This window comes from Drosophila subpulchrella, chromosome 3R, assembly GCF_014743375.2.
Source record: "Drosophila subpulchrella strain 33 F10 #4 breed RU33 chromosome 3R, RU_Dsub_v1.1 Primary Assembly, whole genome shotgun sequence".
In the NCBI taxonomy this organism is placed as follows: Eukaryota; Metazoa; Arthropoda; class Insecta; order Diptera; family Drosophilidae; genus Drosophila; species Drosophila subpulchrella.
Window position 1 is genome coordinate 16,134,969 of NC_050609.1, and position 19,526 is coordinate 16,154,494.

The 19,526-nt window shown below is 39.3% G+C and overlaps 5 protein-coding genes across 6 annotated transcripts; 2 read left to right on the forward strand and 3 right to left on the reverse strand.

Moving 5' to 3' along the window:
* The first annotated feature begins 906 nt into the window (after window positions 1-906).
* LOC119563038 (carbonic anhydrase 2) lies at window positions 907-4,947 on the forward strand. Its single transcript, XM_037876241.1, has 6 exons — window positions 907-1,094; window positions 3,129-3,241; window positions 3,305-3,395; window positions 3,748-4,016; window positions 4,080-4,230; window positions 4,509-4,947. The coding sequence occupies exons 1-6, from the start codon at window positions 1,040-1,042 to the stop codon at window positions 4,763-4,765; spliced, it is 936 nt and encodes a 311-aa protein (XP_037732169.1). The 5' UTR covers window positions 907-1,039; the 3' UTR covers window positions 4,766-4,947.
* A 110-nt stretch (window positions 4,948-5,057) lies between these two features.
* On the reverse strand, window positions 5,058-6,915 carry LOC119563039. Of its 2 annotated transcripts, none has more exons than XM_037876242.1 (5): window positions 6,716-6,915; window positions 6,227-6,319; window positions 6,016-6,172; window positions 5,538-5,671; window positions 5,058-5,471 (listed from the first exon to the last, which is right to left on the reverse strand). In XM_037876242.1, exons 1-5 carry the CDS (start codon window positions 6,792-6,794, stop codon window positions 5,119-5,121), a joined length of 816 nt encoding a protein of 271 aa, XP_037732170.1. In that variant the 5' UTR covers window positions 6,795-6,915; the 3' UTR covers window positions 5,058-5,118. The 2 variants fall into 2 exon arrangements, with proteins under 2 accessions (XP_037732170.1, XP_037732171.1); XM_037876243.1 differs by lacking the exon at window positions 6,716-6,915 and adding an exon at window positions 6,447-6,605.
* Window positions 6,916-10,472: 3,557 nt separating this feature from the next.
* On the forward strand, window positions 10,473-15,245 carry LOC119550459 (fibrillin-2). The gene is made up of 4 exons (XM_037859146.1): window positions 10,473-10,608; window positions 10,675-10,832; window positions 11,170-15,065; window positions 15,121-15,245. The coding sequence occupies exons 1-4, from the start codon at window positions 10,507-10,509 to the stop codon at window positions 15,174-15,176; spliced, it is 4,212 nt and encodes a 1,403-aa protein (XP_037715074.1). The 5' UTR covers window positions 10,473-10,506; the 3' UTR covers window positions 15,177-15,245.
* On the reverse strand, window positions 15,235-16,755 carry LOC119550467 (protein takeout). The gene is made up of 4 exons (XM_037859158.1): window positions 16,501-16,755; window positions 16,191-16,440; window positions 15,756-15,889; window positions 15,235-15,696 (listed from the first exon to the last, which is right to left on the reverse strand). Exons 1-4 carry the CDS (start codon window positions 16,613-16,615, stop codon window positions 15,335-15,337), a joined length of 861 nt encoding a protein of 286 aa, XP_037715086.1. The 5' UTR covers window positions 16,616-16,755; the 3' UTR covers window positions 15,235-15,334.
* A 405-nt stretch (window positions 16,756-17,160) lies between these two features.
* Window positions 17,161-18,424, reverse strand: LOC119550476 (circadian clock-controlled protein daywake). The gene is made up of 4 exons (XM_037859168.1): window positions 18,270-18,424; window positions 17,883-18,129; window positions 17,690-17,823; window positions 17,161-17,633 (listed from the first exon to the last, which is right to left on the reverse strand). The coding sequence occupies exons 1-4, from the start codon at window positions 18,352-18,354 to the stop codon at window positions 17,323-17,325; spliced, it is 777 nt and encodes a 258-aa protein (XP_037715096.1). The 5' UTR covers window positions 18,355-18,424; the 3' UTR covers window positions 17,161-17,322.
* Between the last annotated feature and the right edge of the window lie 1,102 nt (window positions 18,425-19,526).

The following is a 19,526-nucleotide window of genomic DNA, read 5'->3' on the forward strand; positions in this document are numbered from 1 at the left end:
AATCCCCTTCTAAGCCTTGGCATTTGAATGTCTGGTCTGTGATATCTGGACAATTCAATTGCAAATATCCGAGTTCGTGTGACTGCTCAATACCCACCATAAAGATATAAATAGATATCAGAATGCCCTCTATGTGTATATTTACAATTCTGACATTCCCACATGTGGATCACGAACTGCCCATACATGTGTAAATGTAACGCACAAAAAAAACAACACCGATCAGATCGGAGATATGTTATAAAAATCAGAAAACGCTCCGATTCCCCGGACCGAAATTGTAAAACGTGCGAAAATCGCTCAATGAATATTCGCCTCGCCTCGGTGGCGATCGATAGCTCTGTTTTTTATTTGAGGACTCGGCTTTTAATTAGCGACTTTCGGCATGACGTTGTCGCGACTCGTTGGCTTAGTAACGCCAACTGACTTGGCCGAAAGCAAACAAATAAATCGGCAAATTGTATGCAAAACAAAATATTATCATAAATGATCGAGGGCGGCATTAGGTGCGAATTATGACGAGTGTTACCCTTTGATTATTTCGACTAACGTTGATCGACATAAAGACGCCCTTTTTGGATGGGCTTGGCGGTGCGATTGAGTTTCCGTGACGTTAAGTATACGCCGTGTGTTGTGCGTTAAGTATACGCAGGGTGGTGCAGCCTTCTGGTGGTAGAAATTTAATTTTCGCTAAGTTGACCGACTTAGTGGGGTGGCTTGCACTATGTACCGATCCTACCGGGGGCCCCCTTCCCCCCTAAGACTCCGAATTCCCATCGATCGATCGATCGTCGGCTGTTCGCGCGACCATTTTGCTGCGGTGTAAGTGAGTTCGTATCTGTGTGAGCGGTGCACGCGCTTCGGGCGGGGATTTCAGCTTTCGAATTTTCAAGTAGTTCGTTGACTGCCCGCTGAGGAAGTTGTGAAGGTGCTTCGCCAGCGAAACGTCCGCGCAGTCTAGAATCCGTCACCACATCGGAAGGTGCTATAGCCGCTCGTCAGGAGTCGAGAACTTGGAACGATCGTTAATAAGCTCACCATGAAGCTAACCGCTTTCTTCGAGGCTTTGTTTTTGCTTATCTGCTGGTCGCAAGGTAAATACATTGCTATTTCTAGGAAGTCCTGTGACTCATTCGTGTTTGTCGGGGTCCAAGTTGGGCAAAAAGATATTGTGAATCAAAACAAAAATAGCCATAAATCGATATCTTTCGCGGGAAGTACTTTTGACTAAGAATGATTGGCCAGTCATACCCCCTGGTATTCTTGAAGTCCATGGACTGAAAAAATATTAGTTTTGTTTTGAACTGACTGAAACAATCCATATAATATTATCAAATTTATCTGAATACTATATAGTTTTTGTTTTTCTAATACTGAATATATATAATTTTTTAGAATATTATATAAATACTTATAAAATATAAAGTGTAATGGTACACTTTTATAAGATTAGACAAATTCTTTGTATCAATTTCTATTAATATCAATACCATTAAGTTCGGGTCCAATATATATATTTTTCTTTGTGCAGTAACTTCCTTCGAAACGCGTGTGACTGACTGTTCGTATCTATTACGAAATGTCAATACCTGATATTGGTGGATCTTGGCATTAGCAGTCATAAGTACACACTTCACGAAACTAATTTTGACCAGTTTAATGGTGTTTATTCCACTTGAAACTGTCAATTAATACATTTTATTGGCCACCGATTGATTTAGATTTATAGCTGGACTTCACGGCAAGTTGTTAGGGTTTTCTATTTTGGTGAGGTATTAGCACAAAAGTAATCTGTTATCTATGGGGAAGCTCCATAAATATTATTTACATGCTAAATGAATATCTGTAATCTACACTTTAAGACTGTGACATATTTATTTATTTTGCTTAATACCCTGTGCTTAAGTGAATTCAATTGACAGGCTCGATTACAACGAAGCAATGCAAATAATAGGCAAAATAATATGTTTATAATATACAAAGTGGGTGACATAATACCAAATGGCCATACCTGACAAAATACTAATTTTAACTAATTTATTGCCTAAGACTTTGATAGCCGGGACTGAAATAAATAATATAATATATATTACTACAAATAAACACTTAATGAGACTAGCTCATCAATCGGCGAGGAGTGTGCTTTATCGACAACTTGTGCACAATGGAAAACCGTGTCATATGATATGTTAATTCGCAGCGAGCTCTTCAAACTGAAATTATCACCAATCACATGCAAATTAGCCTTTAAATAAGTATTTCCTTTCGCCTTGCAAAAGATTCCATGGAATTTGCTGCCAGCTTTCAATCGGGGTGGAAAATAATGAAAACTGTTTGCCCGCGCCATTATCTGGATCTCTATCAATATCAATATCTATCGATATCTAATAATTGGCCCGAACGTGCCCTTGACGATCGAACTCTCCGAGCTTTCCCTGGAAGCCTGTTTACCCATTTAGTTATTTATTTGCCCAGCCCAGCCAGCCATTGACTAAAAAAAGAAAGACACCTCAAATATTTGTGCTCGCAGCCCCCCATTTATTATGCCGTAATTCACAAGTGCTCGTATATGTCAGAGATAGCCCCGGGAAAATCGGGAGAAGGTCAGCCGCGGGGGTGAACAGCACGGGCACGTGATCACTCATCAATCGTGGACTCAAGATCGCAGATTGCGGGTGACTCTGTGACGGGGTGTCTGCAAACGGGGAAACTCTTTAATCATTTTGTCCGGTTCAGGACTAAGCGCGCATTCCGGCGGCTAATTGATGACGGTTTTATTGTGGAAAGTCAGCATGAACAGAACCAGATGGTTTTCTTTAATTGGTTAAACCAATTTGGCAAAACAAATGCTTTTAGTTCTGGTAAAACGTTTAAGATATGGAGTTACAAAAAGGTAAAATGTTAAGTTTAAAGATAGCATTAGTATAATCATCAAATGTAACTTAAAGGTAATATATGATAATAATAATAACTAGGTAAAATGTTGTAAAATGTTAGAACCCATCTCTTTCATATACATTCCAAGCTTTATTTAAATATGGGAATAATTGGGGATAACTCAGTTGTTATCCCCTGACTCTACTTTTTTTAAACAAAAATCCTAACTCACATATCCCATCCACTTTCAGCTGTCAGCAGTCATGTCTTCGGCTACTCTGAGCCCAACCAGCGTCGCTGGGCCCGTCACCATGGTCACTGTGCGGGGAAGACCCAATCGCCCATTGCCATCACCACCAGCCGGGTAAGACCATGAGCTTAAAATCCGTAAGCGGATCCATAACTAGGCCAATTTGCTCCTTTTCAGACAATGTCCGTTCACATGCCGGCGGTGGACATGATTGGCTATCACAATCTGCTGCCATATCCCCTGAAAATGCTCAACAATGGACACACGGGTAAGAGACATTACACAGAAAGAAATTAACTGATAAGAAGAATCTCTTTGCATACATGGTATTGGTATTGGTTTATGCCTTTTAAAGCTATTGCATTTAATACTTTTAGTTTCATTTTTTATATTTCAAGAAAAGAAAGCAATTGGCTGTTACATTTTCTTAGATGAACAAGCCTTGAATTAATATTTCAACCTAATTTAATAATAAAATTTGTAAATTTTACAAAGCAATTTACAAAAAATTGATCTCTAAGGTCTCAAAAATACTTTTAGATATAATATCAAAATGTTACCCAGTGAATAGCTAGTTTTCTCAGTGTAGATTTAGTGCTAATTGTTCATCTGCTTTGCAGTTTCCATCAGCATACCCAAGGTCAATGTGACTGAGGTGGGTGAGGATTTTTTGCCCTACATCCGCGGGGCCAAGCTGCCCGGTGAATTCGAGGTGGAGGGTCTGCACTTCCACTGGGGCGACAAGAACAACCGGGGCTCCGAGCACGTCATCAACGACATCCGCTACACCATGGAGATGCACATTGTGCACCGCAACAAGAAGTACGCCACCATCGGAGAGGCCCTAAATCATCCGGATGGTGCCGCCGTCCTGGGATTCTTCTTCAATGTGAGTGGTTTGTGGGCTGGTCATTCCGAATGATTTCTAAACCGATTAGTGTTGTTTCCACAGCTCGACGAGGATGAGGGTCCTGGCCTGGTCACCATTAACCGCCATTTGCATCTGATTGCCGATGCTAACCAGGAGGCCACGCTCAACGTCACCTTCTCGCTTTCGTCGCTGATTGCTGGCGTGGATGTGGACAAGTTTTACACTTACAAGGGTGGGTATACCTCTAGAAAACATTTTAGGGATCTAAAAATATGGTCTTTACAATTTTAAGACGTTTGATTCTAGTTTTTTCCGATTTAAAATACAGTTTAGTATTTCCATTAATTGAGTGCTATAACTGAGGGGCACTCCCCCTTACAATTAGTATTCAGTTAGGGTTTCAATAGTAGATTCAATTAATGCCCACTGATTAGTGACATCGAATCGATGTCTACAAGCGATGTTTATCTGTGATGTCAGTCAACTAAACGATATATATTTATCTCGCAGGTTCCCTGACCACGCCGCCCTGTTCCGAGGCCGTTACTTGGATTCTGTTCCCCGATCCCATACCGATTTCACCCAAGCAGATCTCCCGTTTCCGCCAGCTGTCGGACACGCAGGACGGAGCTTTGGTGGACAATTTCAGGACCCTGCAGCCCGTGGGCAATCGCAGGATCTTCGCCCGCACAGGACACGTGCGTCACACCTCGATTGAGGCATTGAAACACGAGGGCGATTATCTCAAGTACGACTGGTTCTACTGATCCAAAGCGATCGACTCGAACTGGCAGCCGGATGTGGAGCACTGTGCCATCCCATATTAGGATACTTCTAAGCTAAGCATTTAATAAGTTACACTAACATTTAGTCTAACCATTAACAACATATCGAAATCAGAAAAACAAAATTTTTAAATTTAAATTAAAATAAAATATTTTTAAAATATATAAAAATGTTTCTTAGATTTAATATATTAAAATATATAATATTTGCAAGAAAATGAATTTCCGACATATTAAATTTTTTTATGATGTTTAAATTTTCAAAAGTGTATAGTTCGTTTTTCCAGGTACTGTATTTTAAGCAACTATTTTTCAATTTAGTAATATAACACTTTCTACGTGATCATGTGTGATTTGCGACCATACAAGGCCAGGGAGGTGGGAATGTCCTCCACAAAGAAACTGGCTGGAAACAGAGCAAATGTCTTGTGGAGAAGATCCAGCAGAGTTCGCTCCACGGTCTCATCCACCAGTGGACGCAGTGCCTCGAACACATCCTTCCAGTTGTCGTTGAAGAACTGATTGGTACTCTTTTCCACCTCCTTGCTGTGCCCGTTGAAGAGGTTAACCATTCTGGTACGCACTTTGCCGACCTCCAACTTCACCTTCACGGAAGTGACGTTATAAAAAGTGTAGCCGCCCTTTTCAAAAAGGCGTGTCTTGGTGCTCATCAGTATGTCCAAGTCATCTGTCAGTGCAAAATAAATCCGGTTATATTCTACATACATATAATAACAATAATCTTTGCAATTACCTATTTCCATGACTATTTTTCCAGCTCCCTTCAGCGGAACCAGTAAAATGCGCCCTAACATTTTGTAATGGCCATCCATTCGCATCGTGGGCAGGTAGATCTTGGTTAGCCAACTAAAGTCTTTTTTGCTGACTCTGGATAATAGCAATTTATATAATTAAATAGTAATAAAAATTTGTACTTAAGTTAATCATGATATTTGTTTAAACTTGTTTACCGGTTATTAGACTATAAATTACAGAGCCCTAGGGCTAGGAAATACAATTTAATTAGAATATAAATTATTTTAAGCAATCTTAAATCGCTTTATAAAACTTCTAATTGACACAAGTTTAGTAGCTTTAGTGCATTATTAAATCAGGTAAATAATATGGTTGGGAATTTCTCAGAAAAGATGTTCGCCTATAGGAGCACAACGACCTCAATCGAGCAACTTTTGATCGATCTTGACAGCTTTGTACTACCGATAGCTACTCACTTGCTCTCCTTGATCACCATTTTGCCAAAGCCGCTGATCAGCATATCGGTGAGATTAGCCGAAATGGTGGCCACATCGCTGTTGTCCTGCTTGAAGACCAGCTGATCCTGCCTCATGGGGTCAATGGGACCAAAGGACTCCTCTATCTCGGGAATGCCTTTACGAAATAACCAAGTCAGTCAGTTGAGCTTCGGGTATTATATCATATTACCTTTGACCAGCTGGTTCATAAAAGCCTGTATAGAGCGTGTTGAGCACTTGGTAAACTCCGGTTCATAAATCTTGCACGACTCGATGTAGGAGGCTGCAAAGAATTTATTATTCCATTAAGTTTGTAGCACAGCCATTACAAAAGAAAGCATCACTGAATGTTGAGATTTTTTTAAAATTATCAATTTTTTATATTTAAAGGCTTTTAATGAACGACTCACGAAAAATCAAAAAACCATTCCTTCTTTCTGTGATATTTTGATTTTTTTGGGTTATCAGTTTAAATATTTTAATGACTTTTAGTCCGTTAGAGTTCTATCACTAAATCAGCGAGAGTCCCATTAAGCGGGCACAGGGAATATCTCTGCTCAGTCTTTTCCGGCACACATAGAGCGTAGAACAGCAGTAGTTGCGTTGTCAATAAAGCACAATATGTTATTGAATTCCGTGCCGACCGGTGCACTAAATAAAAGTCCTTAGTAGGACTCACGCTTTTCCGTGTAGAATTCAACGCACTGGACTCCTTGGAGGCCGGCATGAAGCAGCATCAGTAAGCCAATTAGGAGCATGGTGAAAAGCTGTCGTCACTGTCCGAATCACAGTCGCTATGAGGAGAGTTCCCTAATCGAGTTTGATACGCGCGAGCCACGAATGAGATACAACTCGAAGCGGTGCTAGCTTTTATCCGGACAATATATATAGCCGATGCCCATAACTCGGGTGCAATTGATGAATTGAATCTGGAGCCTCTGGGTAATACCAGAATCGAGATATTTTCATATACTCGCTATGCGAAATACAATTTATTCCGTATTTATTGCACGAGAGTCCGAGAAAAATAACACGCAACAAAAAATATGGAAATATGGAAAAATCCAAAGAATCAAGTCAACTACATTTTGATTGCAAAATTTCCAATTTTATAGTTGGTACTTCAAGAAATAGGTATATTTTTCAAAAATGAGAATCTGTAGAATAAATTCTGAAAACACATTGAAGTTTTTTTTAAAATTGTATTGTATGTTATATGTTTTTTTTTTCAGTGTTTTTGCTGTTGTTATGCGACTCTGAAACTGTAGCGACTTACCTTGCCACCGAACCGGTAAGTTAATTTAATATCTAGCTGGAAAATACGCTGACAACTACGGCAGCAACAATCAATGTTTGTACGAATACTCGCATCATTCTGCTCTCCTCGGATCTGGGCAATCTTAATTGCTCCAAGTGGGGTGTAATAAAAAGTTTTAGCTGCCATAATAAATACATTAAATGGAGCGACGGCAACATCTTTTTAAATGATCACAATGTTTTGTTTAGCAAATAACTAACACGATTATTAGAACTTTGGACTACTGGACTACTAGAATAAATATAAGTACAAATATTCAACTCTAATAATCGCCTCAATGATGTCAGGGCTGCAATTATAGTGTTATCGCTCTGGACACAATTCTAACGAAATTTTTGGAAGACAAACAATTGTGTGATTTTGTGACATTCAAGTAAGCAGGCTGGGGATTCGAGATTATCAAGACTGTTATTTGAACTCCGTCTATGCTTGTCAATCAGCGGATATCCGAGTGTGCTTTGTTTTTTTTGTTTAAATCACTTCTAGTGCCTTTAAATATGAGTCTGAGTCGGAATATCTCAGTTAAAATAATCATTTTCAGTGAGAGTAATGGGAATGCAATCTGAAATTGGGCAGTCATGTACTATGGAATCAAAAACCCCTTTCGATGCCAAAACCCATTTTGCAATCATCCATTTCAGACTTTTAGAGTTCAGTTTCTTTCATATATTTTTTTATATCCTAACGCTACAAGTAAAGACTTATATTTTTTGCTATAGTCACATTTAAATATGTATATGATTAAAAATGTATTTTAATATTTTGGCAAAGCATCTTTAGGTTCATGTTAAAGCGAATAAGAATCACTGAATATTTGAAATAACCATGTGGATTTGAAAATATGTTATATTTTAATCTTTACCGTACTTGTATTATCAATTACTAAGACTTAAAATATTAATTGTGATAAACACTTGTATATTTGCGCCGATAGGATTGAAGTGGTACCTGCACGAAACCAAATGTGTTTTCCACAATACATTTATGAGCCGGAAAGAATGATGTAGAATTTAAAGCGTTTTTAAAGTAATCAGTTCCATAAATATAAAACTTTCCCTTTCTTGCTCCTTACAGTTGTGTGCCTGATTGCAAGTTCTGCAATAAGAAGTCTGCCAATCGGCTGGGCATTGTGTCTGTTCCATTGGTCACCTGCTGGAGCAGAAGACCGGAAACTGTGTACTCCAATTTGCCAAGGGCTGTCCCAATGACATTTGCTCAGAGCCCAACAGGTGCAAGTGCAACCAAGGACATCACTCAGGAGTCCCTTCCTACTTTGAATGAGTCTTCTGAAAATGTGTAAATGCATCATACAGTAACAATCGCCTCACTGATTTCGGGACCTTAAATTGTCTGTTTATCATTTAAAGACATTTTGAGCAAGTCGATATCACAATTCTGGGGATTCCACCCAAGCGGGGTCTTCGAATTCGGGACTGTCAAGGGTATAGCCGACGTTTGGGTGGAAGTTCATTCAACTGACATTACCCTAATCTTAAATGTGTGAACGAGAGAATGTCGTGGCCTTGTAACTATAATTAATATTCATTTTAATTCATGAGTAGTATTGTAATTCTAGCATTTTTATATATTTTTCTGAGCATGTTTTAAATGTGTGGACATTTTTCGCACTGTTTCTAATTGTAATTCATGAGTAATATTGTAATTCTAGCATCTTTATATATTTTTCTGAGCATGTTTTAAATGTGTGGACATTTTTCGCACTGTTTCCTAATAAGCGTTAAAAGTATACAAATCTGATATGAACGACACATACTTCCTTTTTTGAATATACCTATTTTGTTAAACTCCCATTTTCTTTATTCTAAAAAATTGCTATGTCTAACTTATTAAACTGGGGAAAATTACGAATTGTATAAGCTGACATCTTTGTGTATGGGCACCCAACTAACATTACCGGGCTCTGAGACGAGTGAACAGGGACTGGAACGAGTCTAAGTAAAGCATGTTTTTTTTTCAATAAAATAAACATATATACGAAAATGTTATAACGTTACGCTTATCAATATTAACATACGAAGGCCTACAATAAATTTATCAAGCAATTATAATAGTTCCCCACATTTTCTAAATGATTTCATGGCCTTGTAACTGTAAACAATATATTAAGTTTATTATTTGCATGTTTTAAATATATGGAAACTTTTCGCACTGTTGTTTAACAAATGTTTAAAGTATAAGGATTTTATGAAAACTATACTTTTTTCGTTTTTAAGTAAACAATAAACCTTAATTTATACCATTGCTATTTTACTTATGGTAGGAAAAGAGACTTTCCCGACCTTGTTAAGTATACTCTGCATGTTCAAATTGAAATTTAATTTAAAGTCTTTAAAAAAGACTTTAAAAAAAAGACAATAATAATGAAACTAAACATGGCCGTTATATAATATATATATATATATATTTTAAACCTTTAATCTGACATTTAAGAAAGGGTATATACACTTTGCATGGTCTAAATACTTCCTTTCTTGATTATACTTAACATAACATAACAGCGTAACAGAATTACGCTCTCATTTTTCGTTATTCTATAAAAGAAAAATTATGCCAAGCTAGTTAAAGTAGGAACAAATTACACGCAAAAAAAATGATAAGCTATGAACGAAAATGAATAGATTTGTTATGCAGTATTGGGTTTTATTATATTCATAGGTTTTAATTTCATTATAACTCGTAAAATATAAACATACGAAATTGTTCTTCAATGGAGAGGTTTTTTTCCCTCTTCTTGTAAAGAAGATAAGGAAATAAGCGAATGGCAAGTCTCAGTAGCGCACTGGGTTCCAATCTCCCGGTCCTTGTCTTACATATTTAAGTTATCGCAACTACAGTGGTATACTCCTATATCTTGAACTTTCCCAAGGCATTTGAAAATTTATTATTGAATAATTGATTTAACCTTTATTAAATGTTTGTATCTCCTTATAAGGACTACTGTTTTTTGTCTTGAAGACAGTATATTTATAGGTTTGTACACCGTATTGAAGTCTGACTGTAATTCATTATACATGTATATTTGAGTGAAAAAAGTATATGCGAGCAAGAGGCCTTTGCGAATATAATTTCGCTGAGGCCCATTCAGTTTAATATTGAAATTGAGCAGAAATAGTTGAATATTTGAAGCGACCATGTGGATATGTAAGCTCGTAATATTTTATCTGCTCTGCGGATTCGTGGCGGCTCAGATCTGTAACGTCCAACGTACCGTTCTTGTTAAAGGAGTACGCACGGTACGCCGATCAACAGGGACTCCGAATTAAAAATTTATTTTAATACTTTATTTTTTGCGCCGCTAGAAAAAAATAACTTGCTGCCAGGGCTACTACAAAACAACGACCGCACAACTGAAGTGCGTTCCAAAATGCCGGGACTGTAGAAATGGCAGCTGCTCGAAACCAAATGTGTGTTCATGTCGGAAAGGCTACGTCAACCTTAACAAAGAGCCATCGAACTAGTAAGTAATATGTCTACCTAATCGATAAGGTAATACGATCCAGTAGACTTAACCGAACTCTAAAAAGGACGATAAGGAAGGCTCCCGAACGCCGCAAATGTTATTTAAAAATATAGAAGGCATTTGAAAGCCGATAAGAAATGTGTGGTTATGGGTTACTTAGAAGAAAAAATATAAACTGTGGTTGATTCAAGCAAAATCAAAAAAACATAACTTTAGACAACAAATTCTCCCATAAAAGTGTCATCCTTTGGATAACCAATTTAATTTTGGAAACTATGTTATTTATACATACATTTTGCTTACAGAAATTTTTCGTAATCCTTAAATCTTTCAGTTGTGTGCCTGAATGCAAGGGGTGTAGTAAAGGAACCTGCCAATCGCCTGGCCGCTGTCGTTGTTCCAATGGTCACCAACTGGACAACCAAACCGGAAACTGTGTGCCCATATGTGCGAAGGGTTGTGCCAATGGCAGTTGCATTTCGCCCAATAACTGCAAGTGCAACCCAGGATACACGATGGATGCCACCACCCAGAAGTGCCTGCCCACCTGTGCTGATAACTGCAAGCAGGCCAATGGCTTCTGTGCGGCGCCCAATCGATGCCAGTGCAATCCAGGTTACACTCCCAAGCCAAACTCCAAGTCGTTTGCGTGTCAACCGGTCTGCAAAAATGGCTGCAAAAATGGAGTTTGTCGCGCTCCCGATGTCTGTGAATGCAATAGATTCTACAGAAAGGATGCCGATAAAAACTGTACCCCGATCTGTGACAGCGAATGCGTACATGGAGACTGCACGGCGCCGGATGTATGTACGTGTTGGCCCGAATATACGAAAATTGGCGAGAATGTCTGCGTGGCCATTTGTCCGGCGGGGTGCAAGAACGGAGTCTGCGTGAAGCCGAATGTGTGCTCCTGCAACAAAGGATACACCATGCAGGAAGGTGTCTGCAGCCCAGTTTGCGAGAATGGATGTGAAAACGGATCCTGTGTGGCGCCCGGCGAGTGTTCCTGCAACGAGGGATATGCCAAGTCGGGGGACAAGTGTTTCCCAGTTTGCAAAGCTGGATGCAAGAATGGATCTTGTGTCTCGCCGGGAAAGTGCTCCTGCGATGAAGGATACAGCAAGGATTCGGAGATCAGTTGTGCACCAGTTTGCTCTAAAGGATGTGAGAACGGATTTTGCACTTCTCCTGAAAAGTGTTCCTGCAACACCGGATACATAATGGATAGTGAGAACAAGTGTGTCCCTGTCTGCACAGGTGGATGTGAGAACGGATTCTGTGCTTATCCTGAAAAGTGTTCCTGCAACACCGGATACATAATGGATAGTGACAACAAGTGCGTCCCTGTCTGCACAGGTGGATGTGAGAACGGATTTTGTGCGTCTCCTGAAAAGTGTTCCTGCAATACCGGATATCTTATGGATAGTGAGAACAAGTGTGTCCCTGTCTGCACAAGTGGATGTGAGAATGGATTCTGTGCTTCTCCTGAAAAGTGTACCTGCAACACCGGATACATAATGGATAGTGAGAACAAGTGTGTCCCTGTCTGCACAGGTGGATGTGAGAACGGATTCTGTGCTTCTCCTGAAAAGTGTTCCTGCAACACCGGATACATAATGGATAGTGAGAACAAGTGTGTCCCTGTCTGCACAGGTGGATGTGAGAACGGATTTTGTGCGTCTCCTGAAAAGTGTTCCTGCAATACCGGATATCTTATGGATAGTGAGAACAAGTGTGTCCCTGTCTGCACAAGTGGATGTGAGAATGGATTCTGTGCTTCTCCTGAAAAGTGTACCTGCAACACCGGATACATAATGGATAGTGAGAACAAGTGTGTCCCTGTCTGCACAGGTGGATGTGAGAACGGATTTTGTGCGTCTCCTGAAAAGTGTTCCTGCAATACCGGATATCTTATGGATAGTGAGAACAAGTGTGTCCCTGTCTGCACAAGTGGATGTGAGAATGGATTCTGTGCTTCTCCTGAAAAGTGTACCTGCAACACCGGATACATAATGGATAGTGAGAACAAGTGTGTCCCTGTCTGCACAGGTGGATGTGAGAACGGATTCTGTGCTTCTCCTGAAAAGTGTTCCTGCAACACCGGATACATAATGGATAGTGAGAACAAGTGTGTTCCTGTCTGCACAGGTGGATGTGAGAACGGATTTTGTGCTTCTCCTGAGAAGTGTTCCTGCAATACCGGATATCTTATGGATAGTGAGAACAAGTGTGTCCCTGTCTGCACAGGTGGATGTGAGAACGGATTTTGCACTTCTCCTGAAAAGTGTTCCTGCAACAATGGATACGTAATGGATAATGAGAACAAGTGTGTTCCTGTTTGCACAGATGGATGTGAAAACGGATTTTGTGCTTCTCCTGAAAAGTGTTCCTGCAACAATGGATACGTAATGGATAGTGAGAACAAGTGTGTTCCTGTCTGCACAGGTGGATGTGAGAACGGATTTTGTGCTTCTCCTGAAAAGTGTTCCTGCAACAATGGATACGTAATGGATAGTGAGAACAAGTGTGTCCCTGTCTGCACAGGCGGATGTGAGAACGGCTTCTGTGCATCTCCTGAAAAGTGTTCCTGCAATACCGGATATCTTATGGATAGTGAGAACAAGTGTGTTCCTGTCTGCACAGGTGGATGTGAGAACGGATTTTGCACTTCTCCTGAAAAGTGTTCCTGCAACAATGGATACGTAATGGATAGTGAGAACAAGTGTGTCCCTGTCTGCACAGGTGGATGTGAGAACGGATTTTGTGCTTCTCCTGAAAAGTGTTCCTGCAATACCGGATATCTTATGGGTAGTGAGAACAAGTGTGTCCCTGTCTGCACAGGTGGATGTGAGAACGGATTTTGTGCTTCTCCTGAAAAGTGTTCCTGCAACAATGGATACGTAATGGATAGTGAGAACAAGTGCGTCCCTGTTTGCACAGGTGGATGTGAGAATGGATTCTGTGCTTCTCCTGAAAAGTGTACCTGCAACACCGGATACATAATGGATAGTGAGAACAAGTGCGTCCCTGTCTGCACAGGTGGATGTGAGAACGGATTTTGTGCTTCTCCTGAAAAGTGTTCCTGCAACAATGGATACGTAATGGATAGTGAGAACAAGTGCGTCCCTGTCTGCACAGGTGGATGTGAGAACGGATTTTGTGCTTCTCCTGAAAAGTGTTCCTGCAACAATGGATACGTAATGGATAGTGAGAACAAGTGCGTCCCTGTTTGCACAGGTGGATGTGAGAATGGATACTGTGCTTCTCCTGAAAAGTGTTCCTGCAATAGCGGATACCTAATGGATAGTCAGGAAAAGTGTGTCCCAGTTTGCACAGGTGGATGTGAGAACGGCTTCTGTGCATCTCCTGAAAAGTGTTCCTGCAATACCGGATATCTTATGGATAGTGAGAACAAGTGTGTTCCTGTTTGCACAGGTGGATGTGAGAACGGATTTTGCACTTCTCCTGAAAAGTGTTCCTGCAACAATGGATACGTAATGGATAGTGAGAACAAGTGTGTCCCTGTCTGCACAGGTGGATGTGAGAACGGATTCTGTGCTTCTCCTGAAAAGTGTTCCTGCAACAATGGATACGTAATGGATAGTGAGAACAAGTGTGTTCCTGTCTGCACAGGCGGATGTGAGAATGGATACTGTGCTTCTCCTGAAAAGTGTTCCTGCTATGAAGGATTCAGCAAGGAAACTGAAAACAGCTGCGCTCCAGTTTGCAAAAATGAATGTTGGAACGGATTTTGCATTTCTCCAGGAGTATGCAAGTGCGATGAGGGCTTTATCTTTTCCGAAGAATCGGATACATGCCTGCCTGAAAAAAAATTGTCAACAGTCTTAGATTGCGATCAGACTTGCCGGAACGGAACCTGTCTGGAAGGAATATGCACGTGTGAGGATAATTACAAACTGCACCAAGACAGGCATGATAATCAAAGTCTTTTCTGCCTCCCGATCTGCGACCCCGAGTGCATCAACGGATACTGTGAATCCCCAGGGAAGTGTGCATGTTTTGATAATGAAAGTCTACTAGATGGTTATCGTTGCCAATCTGTGAAGTCTTTCGATGACAAGCTGTCATCCAAGCCCAATGGAAATACAATAAGACATTTAAAATCACTTTTTATTACTATTGCTTTGGTAGCTCTCTTTTTGGCGGTGATGATCGCAATGCTAATGATGCATATCTTCAAGAAACGCTCCTATTACGTGGGCAAAAACGGTATGCTAGAATTTATATAAAGTTGTTTCATAACTTGATGTTTTTGTTTTTATAGAACAACAACTTGGCGTCTACTTCTCTCCAAAAAGAGCGGACATAATTCGAGCCTGATCTTCATTTACAATCCAGCAATGTACTCATTACTTTATAAAGGTTTTATAAGAATATATAAATGCAAATCAGTTTTTGATTTTATTTGTTTTAAGCAATTTTACAACTGTGCGGTAATTTCTGATGGCATTATGTGGGTGAGCATTAGTTGACATCCCTCAACTGTTTTTTTTTCCAACTGCTTCCTTTGGACCATATAGTTGCTGAGGTGTTGGAATGTCCTCAACGAAAAAGTTGGCTGGAATTAGGTGGAAAACCGTGGACATTACGTCATAGAGGATATTTTCGACCGTCTCAACGATAAGTGGTTTTAGGGCTTCGTAGAAATCGCGCCAGTTCTCGTTAAAGAATCTATTGGTACTGCGCTCGACCTCCTTGCTGCGTCCATTAAAAAGGTTGTCCAGGTAGGATTGCACTTTTGTCAGATTAAGTTGAACGCGTACCAAAGTCACATTGTCGAAGGTGAAGCCGCCCTTTTCATACAGACGTGTTTTGGTGAGAAGCAAAATGTCAAGATCATCTGCGGGAATGAGAACGTGTAGGTATCATATCATTATTTAAATTTCAAAGTTATATTACCGATTTCAATGAATATTTTGCCAGAGCCACTAAGCGGAATAAGTAATATTCGTCCAGCCATTTCATACTTGCCATCCAGTCTCATTTTCGGCAGAAATATTTTGGTCTGCCAGCTAAAGTCTTTCTTGCTGACACTGTATAAAAAATTCAGGATAACTACTTAGATAATCAAAGACAAAAAAACTAAAAACATAACCATAAAGCTCTCTTAAAAATTAACTAACTTTGCAAAAAAGCAAAAAACACAAACAAACCAGCACAGTTTATAGTTCAAAATAACTTAAAGTCTTACGTCCATTAAAGTTGTAAAACATATTTCATCATTAACAAACTGCTCAGTTTAATATTTTAAGAATTAACACTTATTATCTTTATTAAATTTAAATGGTAAAGGTGCTTTTTACTTTGTATAATTTTAATAAATTTTGTACTAACCGACTCTCCTTGACCTTTGTATTGGCGAAACCCTTGACCACCAGCTCAGTCAGATTGGCTCTGATGGTGGCCACTTCGTTGTTATCCTGCTTGAAGACTATATCCCTCACTCGCATGGGATCAAAGGGGCCGAAGCGCTTGACCACCTCTGGGATTCCAATGTTCAGCTGATCGAGAAGCTTCTGGATGCTGTTCGTAGAGCACTTGGTGAAGCCGGGCTCGTAAATCCGACAAGATGGCAGGAAGGCAGCTGGGGATTTGTTTTGGGTTCACATTTGGCAGATTTGGGACTGCAGGGATATACACTCACGCTTCTCGGTGTAGTAGGCAACAGCTGAAACCAAGGCAATCTCGTTCAGGCACAAGATTGCAATTAATCCACCCCAAATGACAAACGATCTGCGGCCATGGCGCGTGCTGTTCATGCTGCCGTACTAGCAAGAGTCTAATAATTAAGTAGTAAGGTATCTAAGTGTCCAAGTAGCTTGTATCTGTATCTGCCACTGTGACAGCCGCTGCTCAGTCACATCAAACGGTGTCACGCTGTGGAACCGACTAGCCGGCGGCTGGCTGTGGACCGGCGTTTTATTCTCAACTGCCAAGATCCGAGATTCAAGAGCCGAGATTCAAAATCCGACATCCGAGCTCTCAAATATGGTAACGACTTACAGCAACTTAATGATGCCGGGGCCAAATGCGACTCATTTTGCTTAATTTAATAATATTTTTTTTCATGTATTTCCTGACTTAATAGCGATTATACAAATCATTCTGTTTGTAGATGTAGAGATAAAAAGTCTACCAAAAATATGGTTTGGTTGGTATGGATATTTTAACGAAGTGTTTTTATATCGAATTCTCGAGTTGAAAATAATTAAAAGTTATTTATAAATATACTCAGTTGAATATATGATGAATTAGATGGTATATTAAAATATTAAAATAATGGTTTAATAACAAGTAGGATTCCTTTTTTCACCATACGTATTTATTAGTTTATGCGGCATAATCGAAAACTCTTTTCCAAACTTATTATTGTTAGCATACTATTTAATATTAATATGAATAAAGATCACAAGAACATCTAAAAAATAACATTTTAAGCACAGGTAAGGTCACTTCTGTCTATGTTTTAATGGAAGTCTTTGATCAAGTAGGTGGCTGGCACATAGATAAACGTCTTCTTGAATCGATCCAGAAGCACTCCGCTAACAGTTTGCTCCACGGCGGGACGCAGAACCTCGTAGAAATCGCGCCAGTTTTCGTTGAAGAGAGTGTGGGCGGTGTCCTCCAGATCCTTGTTGCCACCAAACAGATTTTCCAGCTTGATGCGGAATTGCTTGATCTCGCGGAACGAGACCTTAACATTTTGCACATCCGCGAAAACGGCCTCCGCAGTGGTCAGTGGTTTGACGGCCATTTCCAGATATATCAGAGCATTTTCTGGATTAAACCGATTTCAAGATAATAATTCCTATTAAAAATTAATGATTTCTTACCAGCTTCGAAATAACCATTGCCATGACCATTGAGATTAAGGGCCACCACATGTCCTTTGACTTTGTACTCGAAATTGAAACGTAGCTTGGGAACGGTGATCAAAGCCTTGGCCACGTAGTGACTTTGATCCCAGCTGAAGAGTTTCATAAGTAAAACCCTAAAGTGCTTTTAATATTTTTTATTTTCCCTCACCTGGCTTCCTTAACAACAGCTTGGCCAGCACCTGCCACATAGACATCTTTCAGATCGGCATTTATGGCTATTGCCCTGTTGGCATCCTGCGCGAACTTAACTCTCTTAATGTAAAGGGGATCGAAGGACCCCACGGCATTGTTGCCAGGAATTCCATCCTTCCACTGACGGAAGAAAGTCTGGAAATTGCTGGTCAGACAGGCATTTAAACTGGGATCACCCACAATGCATGGAGTTAGGAAGTCGGCTGAAAGTAATATATTAAAATTAATATTATATATAAAACTTCGACTAATTATTTTTTAAGTGGAAATTTTTAAAAAAACTTTCTCCCCTAGTTTCTGCCATTTAAATTATATAACTTTTGAATTCAGAATTTTTTCTTACGTTTCTCGGCCAGATATTTAGCCCCTTCGGCTGCTGCCAGAAGGACTGAGAAAAGGCTTAGGAAGTTGGATACTTTTATAAGCATATCGTTGATTTTATTTCCAAATTTGATGACTAGAACTGTTTGCTTCGAATTCACTGGTTAAAATGACGATTCTCTCCGGTCTCCGGTAATTTTATTCGAAACGAACTGCTTAAATGTACAACTTTTAAAATCATTTCTTTGTTTTGCTGTTTTATATATATTTAGTTTATTTATTCCTGCTCTGTTTTCGGTACAATTAGTAAGTAAACGAGTTTGTCAGCATTAGACCTGTTGTGGTCATACAGGGTGCCTAGATCGTTCGAATCATCTGATACGAAACCCTAACCCGAAAATGCATTAAACTTGACTTATATTACTTAGCCTTTGCCTCGGCGCCGACTCCATTTCCAGTTGTAAGAAGCTAAAGTCCCATACAGCTGTCTTTGTATTCATACAAATATCTAGATACTTATCTACATATTCTAGCCGGCGATTGTCTCACTTTCGCTGGAGTTGAACTGGTTCTACGAGACCATTAAAAATTCTCAGATCACTGTGACGATTGCCAACCGAATGCTGACGGATTTATGAGGTTCTATAGATCTCCTTTGAGAAAATTTATTAAAATAAATCATAGACAGTACCTCTGCAAAGTACTTTTGCATAGATCCATACTTAAGTGAGGAAAAGAAGCCAAACGAATGTACGTATTTATCTGCATGCAACCATGACCAAGGTCTGCGGTTCTTGGGTTAACGAACTCGTGGTTTTGTGTCTACTTGATATAAATGACTACACGGAAAATAAATGAATTATTTATAAAGCTAGATTTGGTAATCTTAAATTTACATTTTTTCTTCATACTCAAACAAAATGTCATAGACACATAATTAATTATTTATTAATTTTACAATTGCTTTGAATTTTTTTTTGCTTATGTGTATACCTTTGTCCGAATTTTGTTTAAGTGTACTACAATTCGATTATAGCTGTATAAACTTAATAAAATCAAAAATCCCCCTTAAGTGTTCGAATAAATTAAATAATCTAATGTAGGTGGACAATTGAAGTTGTTTTGGTTGTGTTTTGGGCTTTGTGTTAATTATATTGGGAGATTTCCTATTTTGTTTTTTATTAAAACCTTACTCTACTGGTTGTATTGGGAAAAGAGACAACATTATAAATAGATTTGTTTTTGTTTTTTTTTAAATCTTTTTGATAAATATTAAAAA